The 24,988-nt window shown below is 42.4% G+C and overlaps 1 protein-coding gene across 5 annotated transcripts in view; it reads right to left on the bottom strand.

Moving 5' to 3' along the window:
- ZNF800 (zinc finger protein 800) overlaps nt 1–10,783 on the bottom strand; it is a 51,632-nt gene extending 40,849 nt beyond the window's left edge. For 3 of the 5 annotated variants that reach the window (XM_075208921.1, XM_075208922.1, XM_075208923.1), the window contains exon 1: nt 10,655–10,783. In XM_075208921.1, the coding sequence (XP_075065022.1) occupies nt 10,655–10,684 (30 nt within the window). In that variant the 5' untranslated portion in view covers nt 10,685–10,783. The remainder of the gene's footprint in view (nt 1–10,654) is intronic. The other 2 variants (XM_075208918.1, XM_075208920.1) reach the window with 1 other exon arrangement.
- Nucleotides 10,784–24,988: the final 14,205 nt, after the last annotated feature.

Raw genomic sequence — 24,988 nt, 5'->3', positions numbered from 1 at the left:
GCCGCCGGATTGGTAAGTTTTTTTTTTGTTTTGTTTATTTTTTCTTCTCTTCCTGTCCACGGCACCCCTGTGACAGCGCCGCGGCACCCTTGGGAGCCATGGCGCACAGCTTGGGAACCTAGGAGCTAGGTAATACATTCATGTATTTTTTGGTATTTATTTACTGCACTTGTTCCTCTCTAGATGTTCCGCTTTCAAACATACACTTGAAACATATACCAGCAGGTGTATCTTGTTCTGTAACCAACATTTGGGCAGCGTGTCCATGTTCTTTTAATTTGGAGCTAGACATTATAGATTGAAATATTAATAGGTGGTAAATGTTCCAATATTCTCTGTAAAACACTAATGAAATTTAATGTGTTACATTTTATCACAGAAATCAAAGTTCGTGACTGGTGTGGAGATCCCAGTACACTTCATCAGGGATGCAGCTTACCCTCTGCGGCTATGGTTGATGTAGGGCTTCACACAGCAACATCAACTGTCTGTGGAACAAATTCACTTCACCCATACCCTCAGCTCAGCACGGATGGTAGTAGAAAATGCCTTTGGATGCTTGAAAGGACGTTGGCGGTGTTTATTGAAGCGCAATGACATTGACACCAAACTTATGCCCCATGTAGTTGCTGCTTGCTGTATTTTACACAATATTTGTGAAATACAGAAAGAGCAGTTTCTACCAGAGTGGAATGTACAGGACTCTGAACTGTCAGTGCTTCTGTGGACTCTACGAGTTATGAGTTAGAACGCACAAATACCTCTTCAAAACTCATTTGTACCACCATCACCGCCAATCTGTCCTCCATTATTGAGTAGAGCAGACAAGAGATAAGTAAAGAAAATATTTTTATTCAAATTGTTTTTTTCTTTGTTAAATTGTACATACTTCCTATATTCAGCACTTTATATAGGTACATATTGTACCTATATAAACTGTTTGCGCACCCATGTGCGCAAACAGTAGCACAAGTCTACACTTTCTTTCAGTGTTTGCTTAGATCACAAAACATTTTTTACTTTAAATAACAATATACATATTGTTGCCTTACACTCAGACAATAACAAAATTATAATTGTCCACAACATTATTTCATTACCTACAACTGTCGGTAATGTGGGTAGTCTTGATTTGGTTGACTTGCTGTGTTCTCATGGTAATGGACAATAGTTGGATATTCTTGATTATGGTTAGTAGGTGGGTAGTCAAGGTTATGTGTAGCCATTTGTGTTTGATGATGTGTGGTGTTTATTGGAGTACCCCAGTTAGGGGAGGAACATTTGTTGGCCTGTGATACACAGGGTAAGGCGCCTCTACTTGGTATGGCGGTTTTGCATGTCCCTGCATTCTTGGCAGGAGTCGATCCAGGTAGCCCATCACACACTTACAGTTCTCACGGAGAATAAGCTCTTGCATACCCATGATTTGGGTTATAAAGGATTCCTGGAGCTTGCATTCATTGTCCATGAATCTTTGGAGATGTACATCCTCTTGGGTAGCCATAGCCGTATCCATTTCCTTTAGGTAGTCTAACATCACTGTGGTCATGGTTTTGGTAGTTATTTCCATCTTATTTGGTCTCTTCCTTTTTTTAGGAACATTGTAAACTAGAAATGGGAAAAAGAAAGGACAAACTTTAGGATCACTGAGGATGACAGAATATTGCTACAAAATTAAATAGCAGTATTGTAAGCAGATATGTGCTTAGGCCTCCTCCCTCCTGCGCAATAGCTTCACACTGCAACATATACGTGTTCATGTTTTAATGTGTTTGTATGTTTAATTTAGGAGTCTAGTAGTTGTAGTTTCGTAGATGTAGTTGTAGGTTTGTAGATATAGTTGTTGTGAACATGTAGTTGTTGTATAGATGTAGTTGTTGTGTAGTTTTATAGTTCTAGTTGTGCCTAGTTGCTAGTTTATTAACGTTACACTTTCATTAATTTAATTTATTTCATTACATTTACCAATTAAGAAACTTACTGTTTGAACGTAACATTGTGCTCTGCAGTGATTGCAAAGGTTGGTTGGCTGACAACGGTTGTGTCTCTTGCAAGGAGTGCGTATCTACTGCAGGCTGTGCTGATGCTAAAGGTTGCGAATCTTGAAATTCATCTGCAGACAGACTGATTGCGTTTTTTGCACTGTTGGACCACTCCAAATCAGCATGTTCGTGTACTGACTCGTCGCTAATCACCATTGCGATCTGGCTAGACTGACTGCTTTCTGGTGGAGGAGTAGAAGCATCCCGGCAACTAGATGAAGATGGTGCAATGGGATTTGAAAGTGCTGAATTTCCAAACACCATGTTGCATTGTTCGTAAAACGGCCATTCCATTCTTGCAGCACCACTTTTCCCGACGGTTGTTTTCATGGACTTTTACATATTGTTTACGCAGGGATTTTAATTTGTTCACAACCTGTTGCTGGCTGAGCTTTATTCCGCGTTGTGTCATGATTTTTGCAATGTTTGAACAAACAATTGCATCCTTTACAGTCCCTGTAATTTGTCTTTTTATCTTTTCCTCCCCTCTGATATTTAGCAACTCTCTGACCTCTTCTTCCATCCAATGTGACACACTCTCAATGCTTCTCCTTCTGCAGCAGTATAATGATGATGTTATCCTCAAGCGTCCCAGACACCCAATCAGCTTCTCTCTGTGAGACCTGGGTTGAAAAACCCGGGTCGCACCATTCATAAAGCAGGCTAACCAGGGCCGACACAGGATATACCCCACAAAAAGTCCCGGGTCTAAATCCCCAGTTTTCAGACCCGGGATTTTCCATTGACACCACTCATACTGCGCCTAAACCCGGGTCATCTGGGCTTGCCCCGGCAAAAACTTGGGTTTTTCATGCAGTATGAATGGGGTATTATTCACATCAGTCCCTGCCCCATTGGGGGGGGGGGGGGGGGGGGGAGAAAGAGAAAGACACTAGGGTCAATTTGATAGCAGCCAATTAACCTGCCAGTATGTTTTTGGAGTGTGGGAGGAAACTCGAGCACCCGGAGGAAACCCACACAAACACAGGGAGAGCATACAAACTCCAAACAGATAATTAGTTACTGCATAATTTAAAGGGTCACAAAAGAAAAATTTAAAAACAAGGATTTATGGTACAGTCTTTGCTACATTAAGCGCTCCCGCCTTAAAATTGTGGGGATTACAATAATTATATATATATATAAATATATATATTCTCAACAAGTCTTTAAATTTAGTATGAAACACATTCAAATGCAATTTTAAAAAAACAGAACCAGCACATATACTCTCCAAGCCAAACAGCACTGATAAAAGTGGACATGATAGGGGGTGTCGATGTTAATCTGCCTCAAGAGTCAACAGTGTAAGGGGGCAAGAATTTCCTCCATTAAGAGTGCACACAGCCAGTATTAGGCATTTTGCAAGCAAAATGGCACTATTATATATGAAAATGGACCCCTCCATTGGCTACAAGCATCAGTGTATCCACATTTACATTCTTGTTTGTACGTTTCTATATTTGAATAACTAAGACAAATGAAAGTTGGTTATCTGAAACACAAAAATGTAGATGCTTTCCTACTGGTGGACATCTGTTCACATGTCTGGCAAAATTTCTATAGAGGTTACCAGCCAAGAGTGAGAAGCTACCAAATTTATATGGAAAAAAATAGAAAAGATTTTAGTGGTGCGGCTGACCACATTTGCACGTGCATTAATGTCAATTACTTTGTGTTTGTTTCATATGAACATCCATTCATATCCCTGTAACAGACACTAGGCAGTACTCCTCCCAAGCACAAGGAAACAAAATTATGCAATATAAGTGTGATAAGAGGACTCCAGTACCCTTTTTTAAATTGCTATGGTTTTTTCAGCTGATTTAGTATCACTAAAGGACATTTTAGAAGGTACAGAAATCTGGAGAAACATGCCTAAATAAGTACTAAATTACATTTATAAAATATCCTTGGCATATTTGAATACAACAATCCACTCAATTGTTTAGCTGTGCTTCTCACAGTAACAGCAGAAGGCACACATAACACCTATGTATGAAATTTGACTTTTCTGTTATTGGCCTTTCTAGATAACCGGTTTCTAAATAAAAATTTACCATAACTGTACACACAGACACCTAAAGATCTGAGACATCTTAACATGTTGGCCTTTCAACCAAGTTTTATGAGAAAATCAATTCAAATTGTGAACTTTATGCAGCAGTATGTGCTTAGGATGTCATACAGACCCATCATACACCAATGTCTTTATGTAGCAGTGGAAGAGCCATTACATCTTTGGTTCAGAGTATGCTAATGACAAAGCTTTACACATATTACATAGACAACCTGTTTCTGTTATAAACTTTAGAGGAACAATACAACTATCTTTACAAACCTCAGATATATGATCTAATTAAAGGTATGCTGAAATGCAGTGCAGTGTCCTTTATATCATAATTAACACTAAACCACACTTTAGAACTAGGATTTACCAGGATACTACAGAATGTGAAACCAGATTTAATAGCCAACAAGTTTCTTTCAAGGAGATCCATAAAAAGAAATGGCCGCATGAAGCAGACCCTGAGTCACTGGTTATGGGAAAAATCAGGTTACTAAAATGCAGATGTTTGTGCAGCTTTAAAACAGTGATGTTACTCCTATTACTAAAAAAATAAAAATCCAGAAAGGAAGGGTAAGCGAGACACTACAACATCCCTTGCACCTCTATGCTGCTCTAATGACACGGACCTCTTTAAAACCTGGTTTGCCTTGGCTGGTACTAATAAAATCAGGGGCCAAAAAGTGTGGGTTCCCCCGATTTTACTTTTGCCAGCACTAGGCTGCCAGTACTAGGGTTGGTTAAGCTGTGGCACTATAGCAGAGAAACAGATAGCATGGGCTCCCATGCCATAATGCTAAAGCAGACCCAGGCCGATCAGTACAGGGTTCAATCGCCTAGGGCCTAGGTTCCAAAGTGTGTGCCGTGGCTCCGAGGGGTGCCGTGGCCAGAAAGAGAAGAAAAAAAAAAAAATTACTACATGCCTTAAAACCATATGAAACAGTAGCAAGATTTTCTTATAGCTACATTACTATGATCTTTATTTGCTCTTTAGTTAGCAGCATAAAAAAGTGAGGATTCATTTTCAATTTATGTTAATTCATCAGTTACAACATCACTGTGTTCAGTAACGAGGAGGGATAATGGTATGGAGCGGTGTTTCAGGATTTGAGCTAGGCCCCTTATCTCCAGTCAAGGGCAAACTTAACGCTTCAGCATAACAAGTCATTATGGACAATGCTATGCTTACAACTTTGTGGCAACAGTTTAGGGAAGGACCTTTTTTTTCCAACATGACTGTACCCCAGTGCACAAAGCAAGGACTACAAAGACATGGTTTGATGAGTTCGGTGTGGAAGAACATGACTGGTCCGAACAGAGCCCTGACCTCAACCCTATCGGGATGAACTGGAATGGAGATTGCGAGCCAGGCCTTCTTGTGCAACATCAGTGCCTGACCTCATAATTGCTCTACAGAATGAATGGGCACAAATTCCCACATAAACACTCCCAACATCTTGTGGAAAGCATTCCAAGAAGAGTGGAAGCTGTTATCGCTGCAAAAGGGGGACCAACTCCATATTAAAGTATATGTATCTGATGTCATTACAGTCCCTGTTGATGTGATCGTCAAGCATCCAAATACTTTTGTCCATATAGTGAATAGTAAATGAGATCGAACACCTTTGTTGTGTTGTCTTGAACCTTGTGGCCTGGTACAAATCCCACCTGATTGCCGTGCATGAGTTTTTGTAACAGGAGTTTCAGCCTCTTCACCATAATTTTGGTGAATAATTTCACATCAACATTAAGGAGAGAAAAATAAGGCAGTAGCTGGGGGCATATGAATGGGTCCTTCCTTCTTTAGGAATGACAGTTATATGCGCCTCTAAGGACTAATTAGAGAAAGGCACCTAGTCTGAGACTGTGTTACATGCCTCTAATAGAAGTGACAACAGATTGTCTTTAAAGGTCTTGTAGCCATCAGGCCCCAGGCTTTTACCTGTGGGGATAGAGGAAATTTCTACCTATAGTTCCATAAGTGTAAACAGCTTCTTAGGACCTTGACCCTAGTTAAAAATGCACTAATGATTGACTGCTTAATTGACTTTGCTCATATCTCCAGTTAAATGATAGAGTTTGACGTAATAAGAGCAAAATGCTGAGGCAATATTGCCTGTTTCATGAAGAGTTTTCACCTTTTCCTTGATGGAGTGAATAAATGAGCTCGCTCTCCGAGCTTTAAGGGTCTTAGCTAGCATTTTATCTGGCTTACTATGTCAGTGAAAACACCTGCTGCGACACTTTCAATATGATAATAAATTATTTAATGGACAATTTTGCTGCCACTAGATCCGCAAACCTGTCCCTGGAGTGGGAGGATTTATGGGAGATTTATATTATTTTGATTTTCTGTAGTATGGTTTCTCTTTGGGCCTCTGTTTTGTTTTTGGTTTTTTTTAAGTAGGGTTCCCAATTGGATGTGTTTCCCCTGTACAATACATTTGTCTTCCGGATGGTACATTTAGATAAATCTAGAGGGTTATTGAGCTCTAAGTACTCATCATTGTTCTCCTCTAGTTGGAACCTACAAAGTGTCTCTTGTCAGAGACTCATTCAATTTCCAGGATGTTATGTTAACAATGTTTAAATGGTGGAGAGGTCAACAGAGGCTAGCATGTGGTCTGACCATGCTGCCTGACCAATTGAGGTCTCCTGTATCATCTGTAAATGTCTATGGTCAAGAAGAATGTAATCAGTCATGGAGTAAGTCCCATGTGGATGTGAATAAAATGTGTAATCTTTAGTATCTGTGTGGAGAATTCATCAAACATGAGCCAGCTGGTGGCTATGAAAAGAACAGCTTATCCTGCGGATGGTCAGAAAGACTCACCCTCCCAGAAGATATGTCTTTCGAGGGATATAGCACTCATTTGAAGTCTCCACTAAATATCGTCATACCTTCTTGCAAAGAATCTACTTGTTCCATTGTTGCTTCAAAGAAGGCTGTTTGGCTCAGGATTAGGGTCATAAATATTAAAAATAGTGAATAACTGGATAAAGATCTTACATTTCAAAAGAAAACATCTCCCTTTCTCCAACCTATGAATCTCCACATCTAGTAGAGGCAAAAGCTTTACAAACAAATTGGCTACTCCTTTTGTCTTAACGTGTAAACGGTTACTGAACAAAGCATGGATGGGGAGGTGTCTGCTACTGAGAAACAGGGGTAAAGTAGAATGGGCATCTTTTATTAGTGCAATGTCGGCTTGTAAAGATTTCAGCGCTTTAGCTCTCTTCTTGGGTGCATTCAGACCACTGGCATTAACTATCACTATGTGGGAAGGAGGGCACAGATCTCCCCAATCTTGGCTTTAAAAAAAAATCAGGGGGCCCCTCCTTTCAAATGGCCCTTTAGTAGTTATTGCTTGGTGACAACCAGACAATAACACCCTACACTACAGAAAGTGGGATTATAGTGGCCACATCTCCAACACCAATAAATACAGGGGCTGTCTAGTTTTCAAACTCGTATGCATTGCTGCACTACCTATATTGTCCTATGCATTTCCTTCAAGACCGTGCAAATTAGCACAAATATATATACAGTATGTCAAATGAAGATTTTATTATGAAAATCTGTGTAGAATCCTGATTTTTACTATCTTGGAAAGATAGATTGATGCCAAAAGGAGAACCACAAAATATTTCATGGCAATATTTAGATGAGTAAAAAAAACACTTTGCTTTTAGTTCTTTTTACATACTGTTTGTGCCTGATTCACTGTGACTAAGCCTGTATTCATTTTACTTTAAGTCAAACAGAAATTACAAATTTATATAACCCCTTTTGGTTCATGTGCCATGTTTTCTACAAGTAATGTTATTCCTTCCTCTCAATACATTCCCTCCTGGTCGCTGCACACCGACCTTTAAAGAAGCACTCCTGGCTAGAAATGGGAGAGTTGCTTAATTGTAATTTTAAAATGGCCTCTGAAAATGGGTGTAAGCCGAAAACCCTAAAGAAATCTGTTAGGAATGTGTATGCTGCTTTTTTTTGGTTTATACGGTCAACCCCCAATGAATGTGTGGAGCTGAAGCCCCAAGACAAAATATTTCAGTGTTGAGTTCCAGGAAAAAAGAACAGCTTGGTTTAATTTTAACCAGGAGTGCAGATTTTATTTTATTATTGATAAGGTGTAAAGCTACAGCTTGTTTGGCTTTATTTGTTGAGAGTTTAGGTGCTCTTTTTGCCAATATAATTATTATTTATATCATCAGCAACATTTATGTATAAAGCGCCAACAAATTCCATAGCACTTTACAATTGGGAACAAACACAGTAATAAAACCATACTGGGTAATACAGAGAGGTAAGAAGGCCTGGCTCACAAGCTTAAAATCTATGGGACAATGGTAGTTTGATACATTATGTTAAGTGCTACATATTGCTCCAGCTGGAGTGCAAATGTAAAAAGTGCAGCATGCTATATGAGCCAGTCACACTGCAATGTTGGTCAAGGGTGTCATAGGGTTATTGTCTTGTGTGAACTGTGTAAAGGGTGGTAATAGGCGACCCTGACTAGGTTAAGAGGGTCGTTGAAGAATATTATAAGCTTGCCTGAAGTGGTGGGTTTTCAGAGAGCACTTGAATAATCACTGCATGACTGAGTTTTTATGGGTGTTCAAAAGGCTAGAAACTAAACTTGATAACAGGCGTGAAACACAACAAGGAGCACGAGATGTGCAGAGACGAGCTATGCGAGTCTTGCGCCACAGCCCGGAAAAGCAAAGTGTTTTTCCTAGCTTCCCTCTTAACCTCCAGTGTTGGAGTCTCGGGCCAGTCTTCTCTGCACCAGTCCATTTCAGCCCAGATGTCTGAAGGTGTGGTGGGAGAGGTAAACGATGATGGTGCAAGGGAGAAAGGCTGGGCAACTTTAGTTGTCCTGACACTTCTAGAGGTAATGATACCCCTATAATTAACAAGAACGTATCCTACTATACACTGCTAATTTCCTACTAGCTATTTATTTCACTGCGACTAACTGCAACAATTAAAACTTAATATTTGTGACTTAGCTGATTAACCAGCACAATATTTACCATCAGATACACTGTAAATTGACTACCATAAGATTATTTTAAAGGATATTCTGGGATACGTCTTGGTAATATGGATTACATTTTTCCTATACTGCTCACTGATCCACCATCGCCTGAGGATGATTTTTAAGAAATGGCAATCTCAGATAACCTTCACTGATTTTCAGTGTACTCCTGAACAAATATCTGGTTATAAGGATGGCAGCCTCCTGATTGCAAATCAAGGAAAAAAAAATTATGCAAGGCAATTATTTGTTACTACACAGATTTGGACATTTTGGACTATAAGCAGCTCTTCCGTTTAGTACCACTTTACACCTTTTTGTTGTATTAACCAACTATGCCATTGAATATTTAGTGTCCCTGCATATGGAATCAATTTTTACTACCCTGTATTGGGGATTGTATTCATGCTGAAAATCTCACTATAAGCTGTTTTTATGGATGTTGTCTGATTACTATATATTTTATAATCATTTGTTTTGAATAAAACTATGTTTATTTTTAATTTACTATTAATTACTTTTAGTGTGCAGAAAGGTTTGCTTATGAATTTCACTTTATGTTGAATTTTCAGCTAGCACCTGTTGATTAATTATTTGATATCAACTTGGATATATAATGGTGTTTATAGAGCAATTTACCTTTTATTATTATTTGGATCAAACATCCTTAACACACAATCATCTTTCCTTGTACAATTAAATAAACACACCTTTGTTTCTGAATTTAATTTTTATGTTATGCAAAAAAAACAAAAAAGTGAGATTAGACCCTTTTGATCATACATTTATAGCAGGTATAACTGAAAACACTCAACTAGAAATGTTTCAGAAAAATGGCAAATGATACAAGATATACAGTTGTATAAACTGATACAAGTTAACAACAATATAAAGCTACAAAACCAAACAAAGAATAAGGTCTTATTGATAACCCAGAGACGCAGGGGGCCGTCTCATCCATGCAACCAAGAGCTCTGGATACAGCACTTTTGCATATGGAAACGGGATTGTGCGCTCTCGGTCTTCCTAACCATTGCGCACACAGAAGTGGAAGAGAATTACAGCGTTCCCTGGTGTTTTTAACACCCCAAATCGTGATGTATTTGTACCTATCTCCTTATACTAGAGGTAGTGTCCGTGCACAAACACCTAACATCTGCCGAAGAGCCACAGTCCGCGTTCACCTCTCGTGTGCGAGAAGTGGCACAGGCTGCAGGGAACCCAAATGGTGCCATTACAAGCAAACCCCGCTACTAATCTGTGGACAAGGTGGCAGCAAGTGCAAGATGGCTAACTTCCCCCTATACTATCCACACACTAGAGGAGAACAGGGCCACTTGCGGAGGTCCTGGGCAAGCAGTTTTAGACAGGGAAGGCCAAATAGGGCGAGCGCGCTGGGGCGCATCAGGCGCAGGAAACGACAGAGAGGACAAAAAGGAGAGGAAGCAGATTAGCATGACAGTTTCATCAATGACGTCTCGTTATTGAATGATTACCTCAGGCTCAGTAGATGGACTTCGAAACATGGCTCACACCAGGGTGCACCCAAGACAGCCACCGAACGACGCGCTCTCCCCGTGCGCAACGCCCCGCCAGCCAGCCCGACACTCAAGCCCTGGGAGGGAGGGGGAGGAGGAGACAGCGCGTCATCAGGCAGCGCCTATGCAGGGGGCCATTGGACTACGATTAAAAAATGTACAAATACCCCGATATCCCACGTGAGCCTGTCTGTGAGGGGCCGCTGGAGTCCGCCGGTTACAAGGTCGTGAAGAGGGAGCTAGAGACCGAGCCGTGCAGCACGTCGCCCCCTATAAATAGCGCGCCTGTGCCAGTCCACCCTCCAGCGGAGAAGTGACAGCTAGCGCTGAGCTAGAAAGTCACTTCAAGTGCCTGAGCATGTCCACGTTTCACATGTTGGTTTAGAAAATAGTTACAAGTTGTAGGTCTCTTATACGTTGTTAATGTCTTGCTTGCATTTGCGAGTACGTCCATATGAAACAAACGAGACAGGTTTATTTTGTCACACTAAAATTATCTACAGAGGGGAAAAAACAGCCTTACGAGTGTCAGCAACTAAAATAAGTGAAATATTTGGCCATATTTATGACTACCGACAAAAAGGAAACATGTGGCGTGTAATAATCAGAAGTTTGCTTTTATTTTTAATCAGTAAAAAGTGATTTATTTATTTTTTATGGGCAGCACCACCTTTTTCTTTTGCAACCGTTTTTCTAAAAGTCCCAAGTAAAGAACCTTCAAGTTGCTATCACAGGCAAGGATTTTAAACTCTAGTACCAATAAGCACCTGTTGCAGTTTAATAAGAGTAAACAGGGCTTTTGTTTAAGTACCTCTGTTGTGGTGACTTTTGGTAGTTTATTTTTCTACGAAGGATTGCATGCAGTAAAGTCCTTAAAATGCTTAGGCACTTGAAGTGACTTCTTTATAGGTCAGCACTAGCTGTCACTTCACCGCTGGAAGGTAGACTGGCACAGGCGCGCTATTTATAGGGAGTGACGTGCTGCACGGCTCGGTTTCTAACCCCCTCTTCATGACCCCATTAATATGGAGTTGTCCCCCCCCCCCCTTCCTTCTATAATAGCCTCCACTCTTCTTCCACTATATTTTGTGGAAATATGCATACATTCAGCTCAAGAAGTGTGACTGGATCACTTATAACTGGTGTAAATTTCTTTAAAGGAAATATCGCAGGGTGCTTATTTATATAATTGCAAATGCACTTATTTTTGATATTGTGTATATTTTGGTAAGGAAAATCTTTATTTCTGAGACCAGGGAAGAAATTTGTTTGTTTTAACCTTGCTAGAGAAAGTGCATGATTTCTGAGGTATATATTTGATACAATAAGCCATTGTGGAGGAAGTCTTTTGTGTATCGTGATGTGGGGAAATGACTTGTTTGGGGTTTTGTGACACATTCTTTGGGAATGTGTATTCTGCAACTATCTGAAGAAAGGACCCATGTTAATCTCATGTTAATTAGACCTTTTGATGTGTTGGAATCCAGCACCTGAAGGCACATGAAGGTTTGATTGAGACTTGCTACTAGATTTTCTGCGTCTAAAAATAAGATGCAGGAAATCACAGCAAGTTTTAGAATATCACAGATAAGTGTAAATATTGTTAGCTTTGTATTGCATGTAAATGCATTTTTGGGTAAACAAATTGCATCCTGATTCTAAAAATAGCTCAGACCTCAAGGCTGGTTTACCCTGTGAATTTGTGTCAAAATCTGTATAAAAAGCACTAACTTGCATTGAAAATTGTTCTTCTGGTTCTGTCTGACCTGATCGCTGGTACCTTCAATCAGGATGACTGCATATAAACATCACTTGCTTCAAAGACCTGTCTGAAAACATCTTCCATGCTGAAAATCCCGTGACTTACAGATTAGACCCAAAATCGAATTCCTTCTCAGCTGTTTCTGAGGTTTGGACCCAGAATCCAGTACCACCACTCTGCCTGCTATCCAGCAGCTTTGGCCAGTGTGATATGCCAGGGGGGATCCATCAACAGCAACCCTGATCCATAGGAAAAGGTCAGGAGTATCAGCCCAGGTACACCAGAAACTTGGTACACTCGCAGCGTCAGTTGCCCAGAAGAAACCCGGTCCTGGAGGCCAGTAACGGAATCCAGAGGTGGCAGCATTTGTAAGCCCATCCTACTGCAGTGAGAGGGCACAATTGGGATAACGAAAGGGAATGGTGGCAAAGTAAGCCCAGCCGGTTACCAGCAACAACAGTAGCATAGGCATAGGCGGTCCATCTTGTCACAAATAGCTTCCACTCTTCTTCCTATATATTTTGGAACATGGTTGCGGGAAATTGCATACATTCAGCCACAAGAGCATTTGGGAGATTGAGCATTGATGTTGGGCTATAAGTCCTGGCTTGCATTCAATGTTGCAATTCATTCCAAAGGTGTTTGATGGGGTTGAGGTCAGGACTCTGTAGGACAGTCAGTTTCTTCCACATCAAACTTGGGAAACCATTTTTTGATGAACCTCAGTTTGTGCAAAAGGCCATTGACATGCTGAAACAGCAAAGCGCTTTCCCTAAATGGCTTCCACGATGTTGAAAGTATATATTTGTCTATAATTCTTTACAATGTCAGTGTATGCTGTATCATTAAGATTTCCTTTTACTGGAACAAAGGGGCCCAGGCCATTATACATCCTCCACCAAACTTTACAGTCGGCAGTATGCATTCAGGTAAGACTAGTTCTCCTGGCATTTGCAAACCAAGATTTGTCCGTCAGACTGCCAAATGGTGAACGCGCGAGTCACGCGGTTCCACTGCTCCATGGTCCAATGGCGGTGTGCTTTATAACACTCCGTTGACAGTTGGCATTGCAACTAGTGATCTGAGGCTTGTGTTGTTTAGCCATGGAAACCCAATCCATGAAGCTCCTGATGAACAGTTCTTGTGCTGACGTCACTTCCGGAAGCAGTTTGGATCTCTATAGTGAGTCTGGCACCTGAGGACAAATTAATTTTGCACTATATGCTTCAGCACCCTGCCGTCCTGTTGTGTGAGCTTGTGTGGCCTAACACAAGCGTAAGGCAAAACGTATTTTGGGCGTAATGACGTCAGTACTGATGTCTCGGACCCGGAAGTAACAGCCGACAGGGGCTATGTAACCGCATCTATCAGCAATACTATTTGATTCTCGTACTGCTATTTAGTTTTTATTCGCCTGAAATCTTAGAAAAGATACTGTATTACACCTCAGCATATATATGATGACTAGTTTATTCACTTAGGGACTACTAAAAATACGCTGATTTGAGTTATCCAGCTCTAACCTAGTTAGGATCTGGATGATATGGATTGAATGTGACCTATTTGAGAGTGTGTATTACCATTATCATAGGGGATGGGATCCCCACTTAGATTCAAGGATACACAACAATAGGCGAAAATATGAGATCAGTGCCTTACTGGTAATGTGACATGGTGATGGGAATGCAGTGTTACTGATCCCGTTATATGGATACTATGTTTACTCATTATATTCCAATACATTCCTAATTAACCTCTAAGATATTCAGCATTTAAGATACAGTCAGCAACAATTTAAGTGGAAGTCTCACGAGGAAGATATCGGCACCTGCAAGTATTGGCACAGCTAAGCTAGGAGTTGCGGAGTGTAACACGCCGACGGTTTTCACCAGGGACCCCCGCAAGGAAGTTTGGACTTTGCAGCGTACGACGTGCAGGTCGCGGCTCTCCCAGGTAGCTGAATGCGAGGTGGCGGAGATATTCGTGGTCGTACAGGCTGGAGTCAAAAACCGAGCGGGCAGATAAGGCACAAAATCGGGAAGCGAAGAATAGTCAACAGGCCGAGGTCAAACCGGAGAGTACGATGCAGAACAACAGGAGGATCAAAGAACGAGGTCAGAGAGAGCCGGGTCAGTAACAGGAATCAATTAGGGTATATATATATATATAATATATGAAGAACAAATGCTGGAGGCTAGAAGAACTAGTTGCTCTGGCACCCTAGTGGTGTCAGAGCAGGCTATTTATAGGAAGTGGTAGTCCCTCATTGGTGGGCAGTGGTTCGGCGGTCAGACGCGCTGACCGCCGGCAGGAAGCCCCAATGCACGTCCCGTTGCTATGGTGACGGCACGCATGCGCCCTGCGCCGCCGGAAGGAGCGTTCCCGTTGCCTAGCAACGGGGCGCTCCATAGAGATCAGACGTCCGTCCCCTACTAGCGAGGAGGCGCGGGGACGGCGTCTGATAGTACCTCCCTCCTCACAATTGGGGGAAACATCGGGTAACGACCACCGCTTAAGGAAGGCGGCTAACAATCGTGGAGCATTAAAAACCCAAGACCTCTCCTCAGGTCCGAAGCCCCTCCAGTGTACAAGGTACTGAGAACGTCCTCGGAGTTTGCGTTCAGCAAGGACTTGACTAACCTCATATTCATCCCCCGTAGTGGTTGGATTGCTCGAGGAACTGAGGTGGCATGAGAAAATTTGTTGAGTACCAGGGGTTTAAGGAGGGAGATATGGAAGGGATGTTATGGATCTTCAGAGCAGGAGGGAGTTGGAGTCTAAAAGTAACTGGGTTAATCACTTGAATCACCGGAAAAGGACCACTAAATCGAGGTGCCAGTTTCATAGAGTGGACCCGTAGTCTAAGATTCCGAGTGGACAACCACACCTTGTCCCCAACCTGGAGGACCGGCACAAGTCTTCTATGGTGATCAGCGGAAGACTTATGACAACGTCCGGACTTTTGGAGGTTCTGCTTCGTGGAAGCCCATAGTTTAACTTTATCTTGAGTCATGGCATGGGCGGCAGGAACCGTGGGAGGTGGGGAAGAAAATGTGGGAAGAATAGGATGGGTACCGTACACAGTGAAGAAGGGAGAATATCCAGAAGAAGAATGACTATGATTGTTGTGGGCAAATTCAGCCCAAGGCAGCAGAAGACTCCAATTGGACTGGTTGTGCGATGAGAAGCAGCAGAGAAATAATTCCAAGTCCTGATTTACCCGTTCTGTCTGCCCGTTGGTTTGTGGGTGATAACCAGAGAAAAATTTAAGGGCAATGCCTAAATCCTTTGCAAAAGCCTCTCCAAAAGTAAGAGATGAACTGGACACCACGGTCAGAGATTATCTCCTGAGGACAACCGTGGAGGCAAAAGATTTCTTTGATAAAAACTTGTGCCAATTTGGAGGCAGACGGAAGACCTTATAATGGGACAAAATGGGCCATCTTAGAAAATCTGTCCACCGTTACCCAAATGGTGTTGAAGCCACAGCTGGGAGGCAAATCAGTGATGAACTCCATAGAGATGCTAGACCATGGATGATCAGGAATAGGAAGAGGTTGTAATAGTCCAGCGGGAAGTTGCCTGGGAACCTTGTTCTGGGCACAGGTAGTACAAGAGGCTACGAAATCCCGGACATCCATACGGACAGTTGGCCACCAATAATGCCGAGATAAAAGCGAGAGGGTCTTCTCTGTGCCGGCATGTCCGGCAAATCTTGAGACATGTGCCCAGCAGAGCGCCTTCAGGCGTAGGTGAGGTTCCAGAAAACAACCGACAGGGGGTGTACGAGTGATAGCCACAATGCATGAGGGTTCGACCACCGGTGGTGGTTAAAACAATGGGTGGAACATCGGAGATATCGAAAGACCGAGAGAGAGCATCAGCCTTGGAATTCAGAGTACCAGCACGGTAGGTGAGTTTCAGAGAGTTTCAGATCAAACCGAGCAAAAAATGAAGACCATCTGGCTTGATGGGGATTTAGACACCGGGCATCCCGAAGGTAGATGAGGTTTTTATGATCGGTAAAGACAGTAACCGGGTAGAGAGCGCCCTCAAGAAGATGACGCCATTACTCAAGCGCAGATTTCACTGCAAGTAACTCTTTGCCCCCAATGCCGTAGTTAGACTCGGAGGGAGAGAATCTCCTAGAGAAGAAACCACAGGGGAGTAGTGCTCCAGAGATGGATTCCTGCGACAATACTGCCCTGACGCCAACTGAGGAAGCATCAACTTCGACTAGGAAAGGTCTGTTCTGATCGGGCTGAGCAAGCACGGAATCAGATGAGAAGGCTTTCTTAAGTAATTCAAAGGCGGAAACAGCCTCTGGAGACCAATCCTGAGGATTAGCTGACCATCTGGTTAGGGCGGTGATGGGAGCAATGATGGAGGAGAATTGTGGTATAATCTGCCGGTAATAGTTGGCGAAGCCAATAAATCTCTGAACTGCTTTTAGTCCCATTGGTCTCGGCCAATTGAGGATTGCAGATAACTTCACAGGATCCATCCGAAGACCGGTCCCCGACAAAATGTAGCCCAGAAAAGGAATCTGTGGAACCTCAAAGACACACTTTTCGGGCTTACAGTATAGCTTATTAGTGCGTAGGCGAGATAAGACCTCTTTTACAGGACAACGATAGGTGAGTAAATCAGGGGAGAAGATTAAAATGTCGTCTAGGTAGGCTACCACCGAAACATAGAGGAGGTCCTGAAAAAGCTCTGATAAAAGACTGAAGCACAGCAGGAGCGTTGCACAGGCCGAAGGGCATGACTGGGTACTCAAAGTGGCCTTCTCTAGTACAGAAGGCAGTCTTCCACTCGTCTCCTGGGCGGATGCGAATGAGATTATACGCCCCCCGCAGGTCCAACTTAGTAAAGATCTTAGATCCAGCGATCCTGTCAAAAAGGTCGGAGATAAGTGGTAGAGGGTGTTCTTGACGGTGATGGCATTTAATCGCCGGTTGTCAACACAAGGCCGTAAAGTGCCATTCTTCTTTTTAACAAAGAAAAATCCTGCGCCAACGGGGGAGGTAGACTTCCTGATGAACCCACGCTGGAGTTTTTCAGAGATATAAGTAGCCATAGCAGAATTCTCGGGAAGAGACAATGGATAGATTCTGCCTTTGGGAAGCGGTTTATCTAGTAGTAGTTCGATAGCGCAATCCCAGGGGCGGTGAGGAGGAAGAGATTCAGCAGCGGTCTTGCAAAACACATCCTGGAAGGAGTTGTAGGGAGATGGTAAGTCAATTTGAGGAGACGTCAAACGACATGGGAGAGAGGAATGTCCAGGTTTAAGGCCGGACAGGCAGGACTTAAAGCATCGGGAGCCCCATGTGGTAACCATTGCACGATTCCAATCAAATTGGGGAGAATGAAGCTTGAGCCAAGGCAATCCTAGAATAACAGCATTCACAGAATAAGGGAGAACCAAGAACTCGATGACTTCAGAATGTAGCACCCCTACCGTCAGCCGAATGGGAGAGCATATATGGGAAACCGACCCATTAGAAATCCGATTCCCGTCCATAGCGGTGAGAAAAAGCGGCTGAGGCAATTTTAGAGTGGACAATTAGAGTTGCGATGCCAGTGTGGCAGAGAAATTCCTTGCTGAACCGGAATCCACAAAGGCTAAGGTCTCATAGGGGCAGACAGGAGTATCCAAAGAGATGGGCATGAGGCAATCAGTGCCAGAAGTAGAGTAGGGAGTGGTAACCCCAACTCCTAAGTCGGCCTCCCTGCCACCGACTAGGAGGAGGCGTTTCCCGGTCTCTTGGTGCAAGAAGATATAACATGACCAGGATCCCCGCAGTATAAACATAGATTTTGCTTGAAGCGTCGCTGACGTTCTTCAGGGGATAACCGGGAACGGCCGATCTGCATTGGTTCCTCCAAGGGTGCAGGGTTCTGGACCAGGGGAGCAAGGCGAGGAGAAGTCTGTCTGGTGGCGGAACGTTCCAGAGTATGCTCCCGAAAGCGTAAATCTATGCGATTACATAGAGAGATCAGGGAGTCCAGATCTGCAGGGAGTTCTCATGAGGTTAACTCATCTTTGACACGATCTGCCAAGCCTTGCCAGAATGTTGCCACTAAAGCTTCATTGTTCCATCTAAGCTTGGAGGACAGGGTGCGAAATTGAATCGCGTACTGGCCGACTGTCGGAGATCCCTGGCGAAGGTTTAAGAGACTGGAGGCAGCTGAAGATACCCGGCCGGGTTCATCGAAAACTTACCGGAAGGCCTCGATAAAGGAGGAGGCATTAGACAACATTGGGTCATTCCGTTCCCACAGGGGGGAGGCCCTGGCAAGGGCTTGTCCGGACAACAGGGATATAATGAAGGCCACCTTTATCCGTTCAGAGGGAAAGAATGCTGGGTTACACTCGAAGTGGATAAGACACTGATTTAGGAATCCTCTTCATCTCTTGGGTTCCCCATCAAACTTATCCGGCGGGGGGAGTTTTAAAGAAGCGGTAGACGCCACAACAGGAGAAGATGAGGTAGCCGCGGCAACAGAGGTTGTCACAGGAACAGCTTGAGCAGAGGTCACCGAAGCCTGGAGGGACTCGAGGCGCGCAGCGACTACTTGGATGCATTGGAGTAACTGCGCTTGTTCGGACTCCTGTTTTTCAACTCTGTGAGCCAGGTGGGGGAGTAGGTCTCGAGCAGACGGTTCGCCTGGTGTTTCTGTCGACATGGCCAGAGCAAGCTGTCAGGAGGAAGATATCGGCACCTGCAAGTATTAGCACAGCTACGCTAGGAGGCGCAGAGTCTAACACGCCGCCGGTTTTCACCAGGGACCCACGCAAGGAAGTTTGGACTTCGCGGCGAACGACATGCAGGTCGCGGCCCTCCCAGGTAGCTACCTGCGAGGTGGCGGAGATATTCGTGGTCGTACAGGCTGGAGTCAGAAACCGAGCGGGCAGATGAGGTGCAAAATCGGGAAGCGAAGAATAATCAACAGGCCGAGGTCAAACCGGAGAGTACGATGCAGAATAACAGGAGAATCCAAGAACGAGGTCAGGGAGAGCCGAGTCAGTAACAGGAATCAGGGTATATATATATATAATATGAAGAACAAACGCTGGAGGCTAGAAGAACTAGTTTCTCTGGCACCCTAGTGGTGTCAGAGCAGGCTATTTATAGGAAGTGGTAATCCCTCATTGGTGGGCAGTGGTTCGGGGGTCAGGCGCTGACCGCCGACAGGAAGCCCCAATGCGCGTCCCGTTGCTACGGCAACGGGCGCACATGCGCCCTGCACCGCCGGAAGGAGCGTCCCCGTTGCCTAGCAACGGGGCGCTCCGTAGAGATCAGACATCCGTCCCCGACTAGTGAGGAGGCGCGGGGATGGCGTCTGATAGGAAGGTTCCACCCAGTACATAATGTTTCTAAACAAGACTAGCTGATTACATAACCAGATAATAAGCAGTTAGTTGATGGAGTACTTCTAAGATATATCTTCATATAGGATTCAATTATTCATAGATGCAATATAAGTTAAATATCTCTTCTCATTATTAACAAATCTATATTAGTAAGAGAATCACTCATCTACCTATTGTGTATTACAAATGGTCTTATTTGCCAATATGTAATGATATCTCATGATAAATATTATATTTATATAACACAAGATCGGTTAATCAAGACATACTCTATATAAGACCAGTATTAATTTCCATCTTACATAAGATTGTGTCTGTTGCAGAAGGGTTTGTGTTTTTAACTCAAATTAATTTTTAAAAATATTGAAATAAAGGTTATGTGCCAGTTATGAATGAATATATGCTGTGTCTCAAAGAAACTCAAAATACTCTAAATTAATAAACAGAATATGGATCAGATTACATATTATTGGACAGGAGTGACTTTTTTTTTATCTAAAGTTTCAACTCTGGTCTTTACTAGTTGTGGCCTAATACTTTGCAGCTGAGTTGTTACTACACACAATAACAGCGCTTAACAGTTTTCCAGGTGTAGTGAGAGCATGGGTCTGGTCCATGCAACCAAAGGTCATAGTGCACAAGACTCCCTTTCTCCCACTTTAAGCCTGTAGAGAGAAAGGGAGGGAATAGAATGTATCATTGTGTCCAAGCTATTCCAACTGTAACCGTTTACAATTATATCATGTATGACTTTGGTATTCTTAAATGTGGCCAGGTGGGTTCTGCGTAAATATCGGTGAAAGGAAGTCCTGATCATTTGGCAGTCTGGGGAAAAGTAATGCAAGGGGTTAAAATGGGAGTTCCTCAATCTTTATCCCAATCCAGCCCCTTAGTTAACCTAAGTGGGTCCCCATTGTTCCGGGCAGTGTTCAGCTAGACAGTTCGGAGTCATTAACAGCCGGAGGGTGTGTGAGTTTGGGATGGGACAGCCACAGGCTATATATATATATATATATATATATATATATATATATATATATATATATATATATATATAAATAGTGTGTGTGTGTGTGTGTGTGTCAAAAAAATATATATGTATGTAAAAAAAAACGTGATTATATATATAATCACTTTTTTTTTACATATATATATATATATATATATAGGGGCCCCCTTAACTTACCTTAAGTCCGATCCTCTTCTTTTTTCCGCGCCGCTGAGTCTCTTCTGCCCTCTTCCGTGCTGTGGTTGCAGTGAATGCTGGGCGTGACATCATGCCCAGCATTCACTGCGAGCACAGCATGGAAGAGGGGACCAGGGAGGGAGCCGGATCACCGCTGATGTGACAGCAAGGTAAGTATTTTTTTTAAAAAAAAAAAATATTTTATTTTTTTATTTTTTTTAGGATTCGGATGGGCCCCCCTTGCCTGCAGGGCCCCCGGGCACCTGCCCATCATGCCCAATGGAAGAGACGGCCCTGGGCACAAAGACCACACCTGAAAAATCCCTTGGAAACCACACCTGACCTTTTGGCCTCTACAAGGGAACTTCTGATAAGATTGTCCTTCAGGTTAGGAGCACGTCTATAAACAAATTTAGGATGTTCTGGAATCACATATACCAATAAAGGATCTTTTCTTAATATGTTCCAATATTTAGAATCACCTTCTCTATCTTTCTATGTTGAGAGTTATATTGAGTTGTAAATGCTATATTATTATTATTCAATTTGTATTCTTTCTCACGTGGTTCCAATAATAAATTTCTATCCTTCTCATTAACAGATTCAATAGCTTCATCCAGCAATTTTTCCTTATAGACCTTACTTAGAAACTGTTTCTTCATTTCGGTAGTTTGTTCTATTAATACGTAAGGATCTGAACAATTTTTTTTTAACCGCATAAATTGTCCTTTAGGGACAGTTTCCAACGCATTCCTTCCTTTACAGACCTGGGGGTAAATGTATCAAGCTGAGAGTTTTTCATCGGGTTTGGAAAACCAATCACAATCTAGCTATCATTTATTTAGTACATTCTACAAAATGACAGCTAGAATTTGATTGGTTGCTATAGACAACATCTCCACTTTTCAAACCCGCCGGAAAACTCTCAGCTTGATACATTAACCCCCTGGTCTTGTTCATCGAGCGACTACTGTGGGAGTGTTTGCCCGGGACACGTCTCGCTACATAACATCATTTGTTACGCTTGCTTTCAAGCTTAGGGACGGTAAGAGTCCATCTATCCCCGGTTATTTGGTTTGCTCTGGCGGTCCTCACTATATGTATATTTTATATTTTTTATGGGTTGAAGTTTTATACCATTTTTTAATAAAGTGTGTATGTTTTTACACTATGGATATTTTCCTTCTTTTTTTTATCATTATCGTGATCGAGTGGGATGCCATTCTGGAACATCTATTTATGGGAAAAGTGGAATTCACATGACAGGCTCTGTTTCTATACATGATTTGGTTGCACTATGTTTGTTATTTTGTCTTCTTGCTTTATATATGTATCCATGGACATGGCATGAAGTAATTGGACAGCTTATAGAGGATTTATCTACATCCCGCTGAATTGTATGATTATGAAGAATTGGTATATGAACTTACCACTTTATTTTGGTTTTGTCGTGACTGTGTATCTATTTGCTTTGTATTCATTCATTTTTGAGTAGATATTATTTTATTGTTTTAGCTTCATTTGATAGAATTGCATGTTTTGATTGGCGCCTGTCAGCAAATCTGTTGATATTTTACCACCAAAATCTACCTGTCCTCCCTCAAGCACTCATCTTCTTGTTCAACTGCCTTTTAGTCAGTTCCACCTGGATGTCCCAATACTATCTCATACTTAATATGTCCAAAACAGAACATGTTGAGAGATTCCCTCTACTGATGTCACTACCTCTCCAACCATCTTCTGTTTCTCACGACCGCTGCCTCTGTGTCATCATCGTTTTCTCCTTCGTTTCACATATGGAGCGCCTCTCATAGTCCTTGTGCCTCCTCCTTTATAACATAGAATATACCCACTTCCTCATTCAGGATGTAAAAAAAACCCTAGTGTACTCTCATATCCTGCCTTGAATGTTGCCTCTACCTCCTAGCTAGCCTTCCGCTCACTCCACATCTTTCACAACTACAATTTGTCCTGAACGTAGGAAGGAAGATAATCTTCCTCTCCCTTTGCTCCTCATCCACTGTACCACTCTGCAAATTCCTTCACTGGCTCCCCATTCCTTTCAGAATTCAATTAAAGTTGCTTATCCTCACTAACATAGCCCAAACCTCGTCACAAGATACACCTCCAGCTTGATTTCTCCTCTAATCCTCTGATCTCCTCCTCCCCTCTAATAACCAGCCCTCACTCACATTTACAAGACATCTCCCATTCTGTTCCCAACCTTTGAAACTCCCTGCCACATGAACAGTTTCCTCAACCTCCAAACTTTCAAGCACTATCTCAAAATCCACCTCTTCACTATAGCTTCCCCCACCCTCCCTTCCAATACCTCTCCTTGGCCTCTACTTTCTTCTCTTGCCATATGCTCTGGTGTCCCATTCAGTCCTACTGTCTCCGTTTTTCCCAGGGCCCTCTCTATCCTATTTCTTATGTCCCAACTTCTTCTGTTATTGTGATTGTTATGATTTCTTTTTAACTTGTACTTGTTCATTTGTACTTGTATGACTTCTATTAGTATTTGTACTCCCATTCTCTGTTATTGTGTTTTTTCTTTGCTAACATTTTTACTCACGTCCGATGATTTATTTGTTGACTGGTACTGCAGAATTTGTGGCACCTTACAAATAAACGATGATGATGATTTGGAGAGAGACAAAAGATCATATGCTGTTTTGTCTTGCTGTTTGGGGCGGCACACTTGTGCAAATAATGGTCGTAATTCCATTTATTATTCAAAGTTTGAAAACTTACGGATATCCTTACTTTGCATAAGGCTCTCCAGAGAAGCCACAGGAATATTCATCTTGCAAATTGTGCAAGCTGAAATTACTTCAAGCCAGGGGAGAAGGGGTTTTCTGATTCCCTCCCTCACCCCATCTCTGACTCTTGTTTCACTGTACACCACACCACAGTTAAGCACACATAAGACGTCAAGCACAGGACATCTGAACTCTCACACAGTCTCAAAGGAAATAAACAATTTTTACCAACTACACATTGCTGCAGAAACATTAAAGGAAAGGGGGAACTACACCCCTCTCCCCCCAATGCCACGTTCTGACTCTAAAGAAGGACTTCACAACGAATTCTAAACTTAAGCTAAATCACTATTTACTCACTCGCAACTCTGAAAAATGCAAAAAGATCTCAATCCCTCAGAGCAACACCAAATAGAACTACAATCTTGGGAAAAGCAGAGCTACTTTCTATCTTCTCCCATTGATTCAGACCTCAACCAGACTGAGCACTAAACAGCAGCTTGAATGAAGCTTTGCTTCCAAAAACAACCACTATCCCCCAGCAACAGGGGCCATGTGACAGAACTTTTTACTGACCAGAGGAATACAATACAAATCACCCAGGACTAATAACCAAACTTCTGCCACAACACCCATTTTTCTGTGAACCCATCTGCCTCTCAAAACCATTGGCCTTACACTGCAGAGACTATACAAAGTAAGTGGCATCCTGCACACTATACCTTTATGATTTGACACATAACCCTAACCCGTTGAAACACTGGAGGGTGGAAATAAGGGCAAACCTAAAATAGTCGAATGATTGTGGACTATTTATCACCAATTACTAATAATGAGCATAAGAATTTGGCAACCTTTATATTTACACTGTGCTAATTACTTTTCCCCACAGTATACATACATAATGAATGCACCTGTGTTAAAGCAAGGAGATCTGTAAAACATGCACTGCTATTGCTCCATGAGGACTTGATTTGGGAAACCAACACTACATCTAAAAATAGACCTAAAGGCATAACATACAAGGTAATCTTCACCTCTTCCATACATTATACGCTACACTAACTCTTAATCATCTATTAACAGTCATGCTGTATTCTTTAATATTTACTGCATTTTTAAGGTATTCTCTCTATGACAAAGCTGTATACAACTTGAGGAAATCATCCTCCTTACCTTTTTTTGTTACACCTTACCCTATTTA

Source organism: Mixophyes fleayi, chromosome 4 (genome assembly GCF_038048845.1).
Source record: "Mixophyes fleayi isolate aMixFle1 chromosome 4, aMixFle1.hap1, whole genome shotgun sequence".
Taxonomy (NCBI): Eukaryota; Metazoa; Chordata; class Amphibia; order Anura; family Limnodynastidae; genus Mixophyes; species Mixophyes fleayi.
Note: the sequence above shows the minus strand (reverse complement) of the source record. Positions and strands in the feature narration are given on the sequence as shown.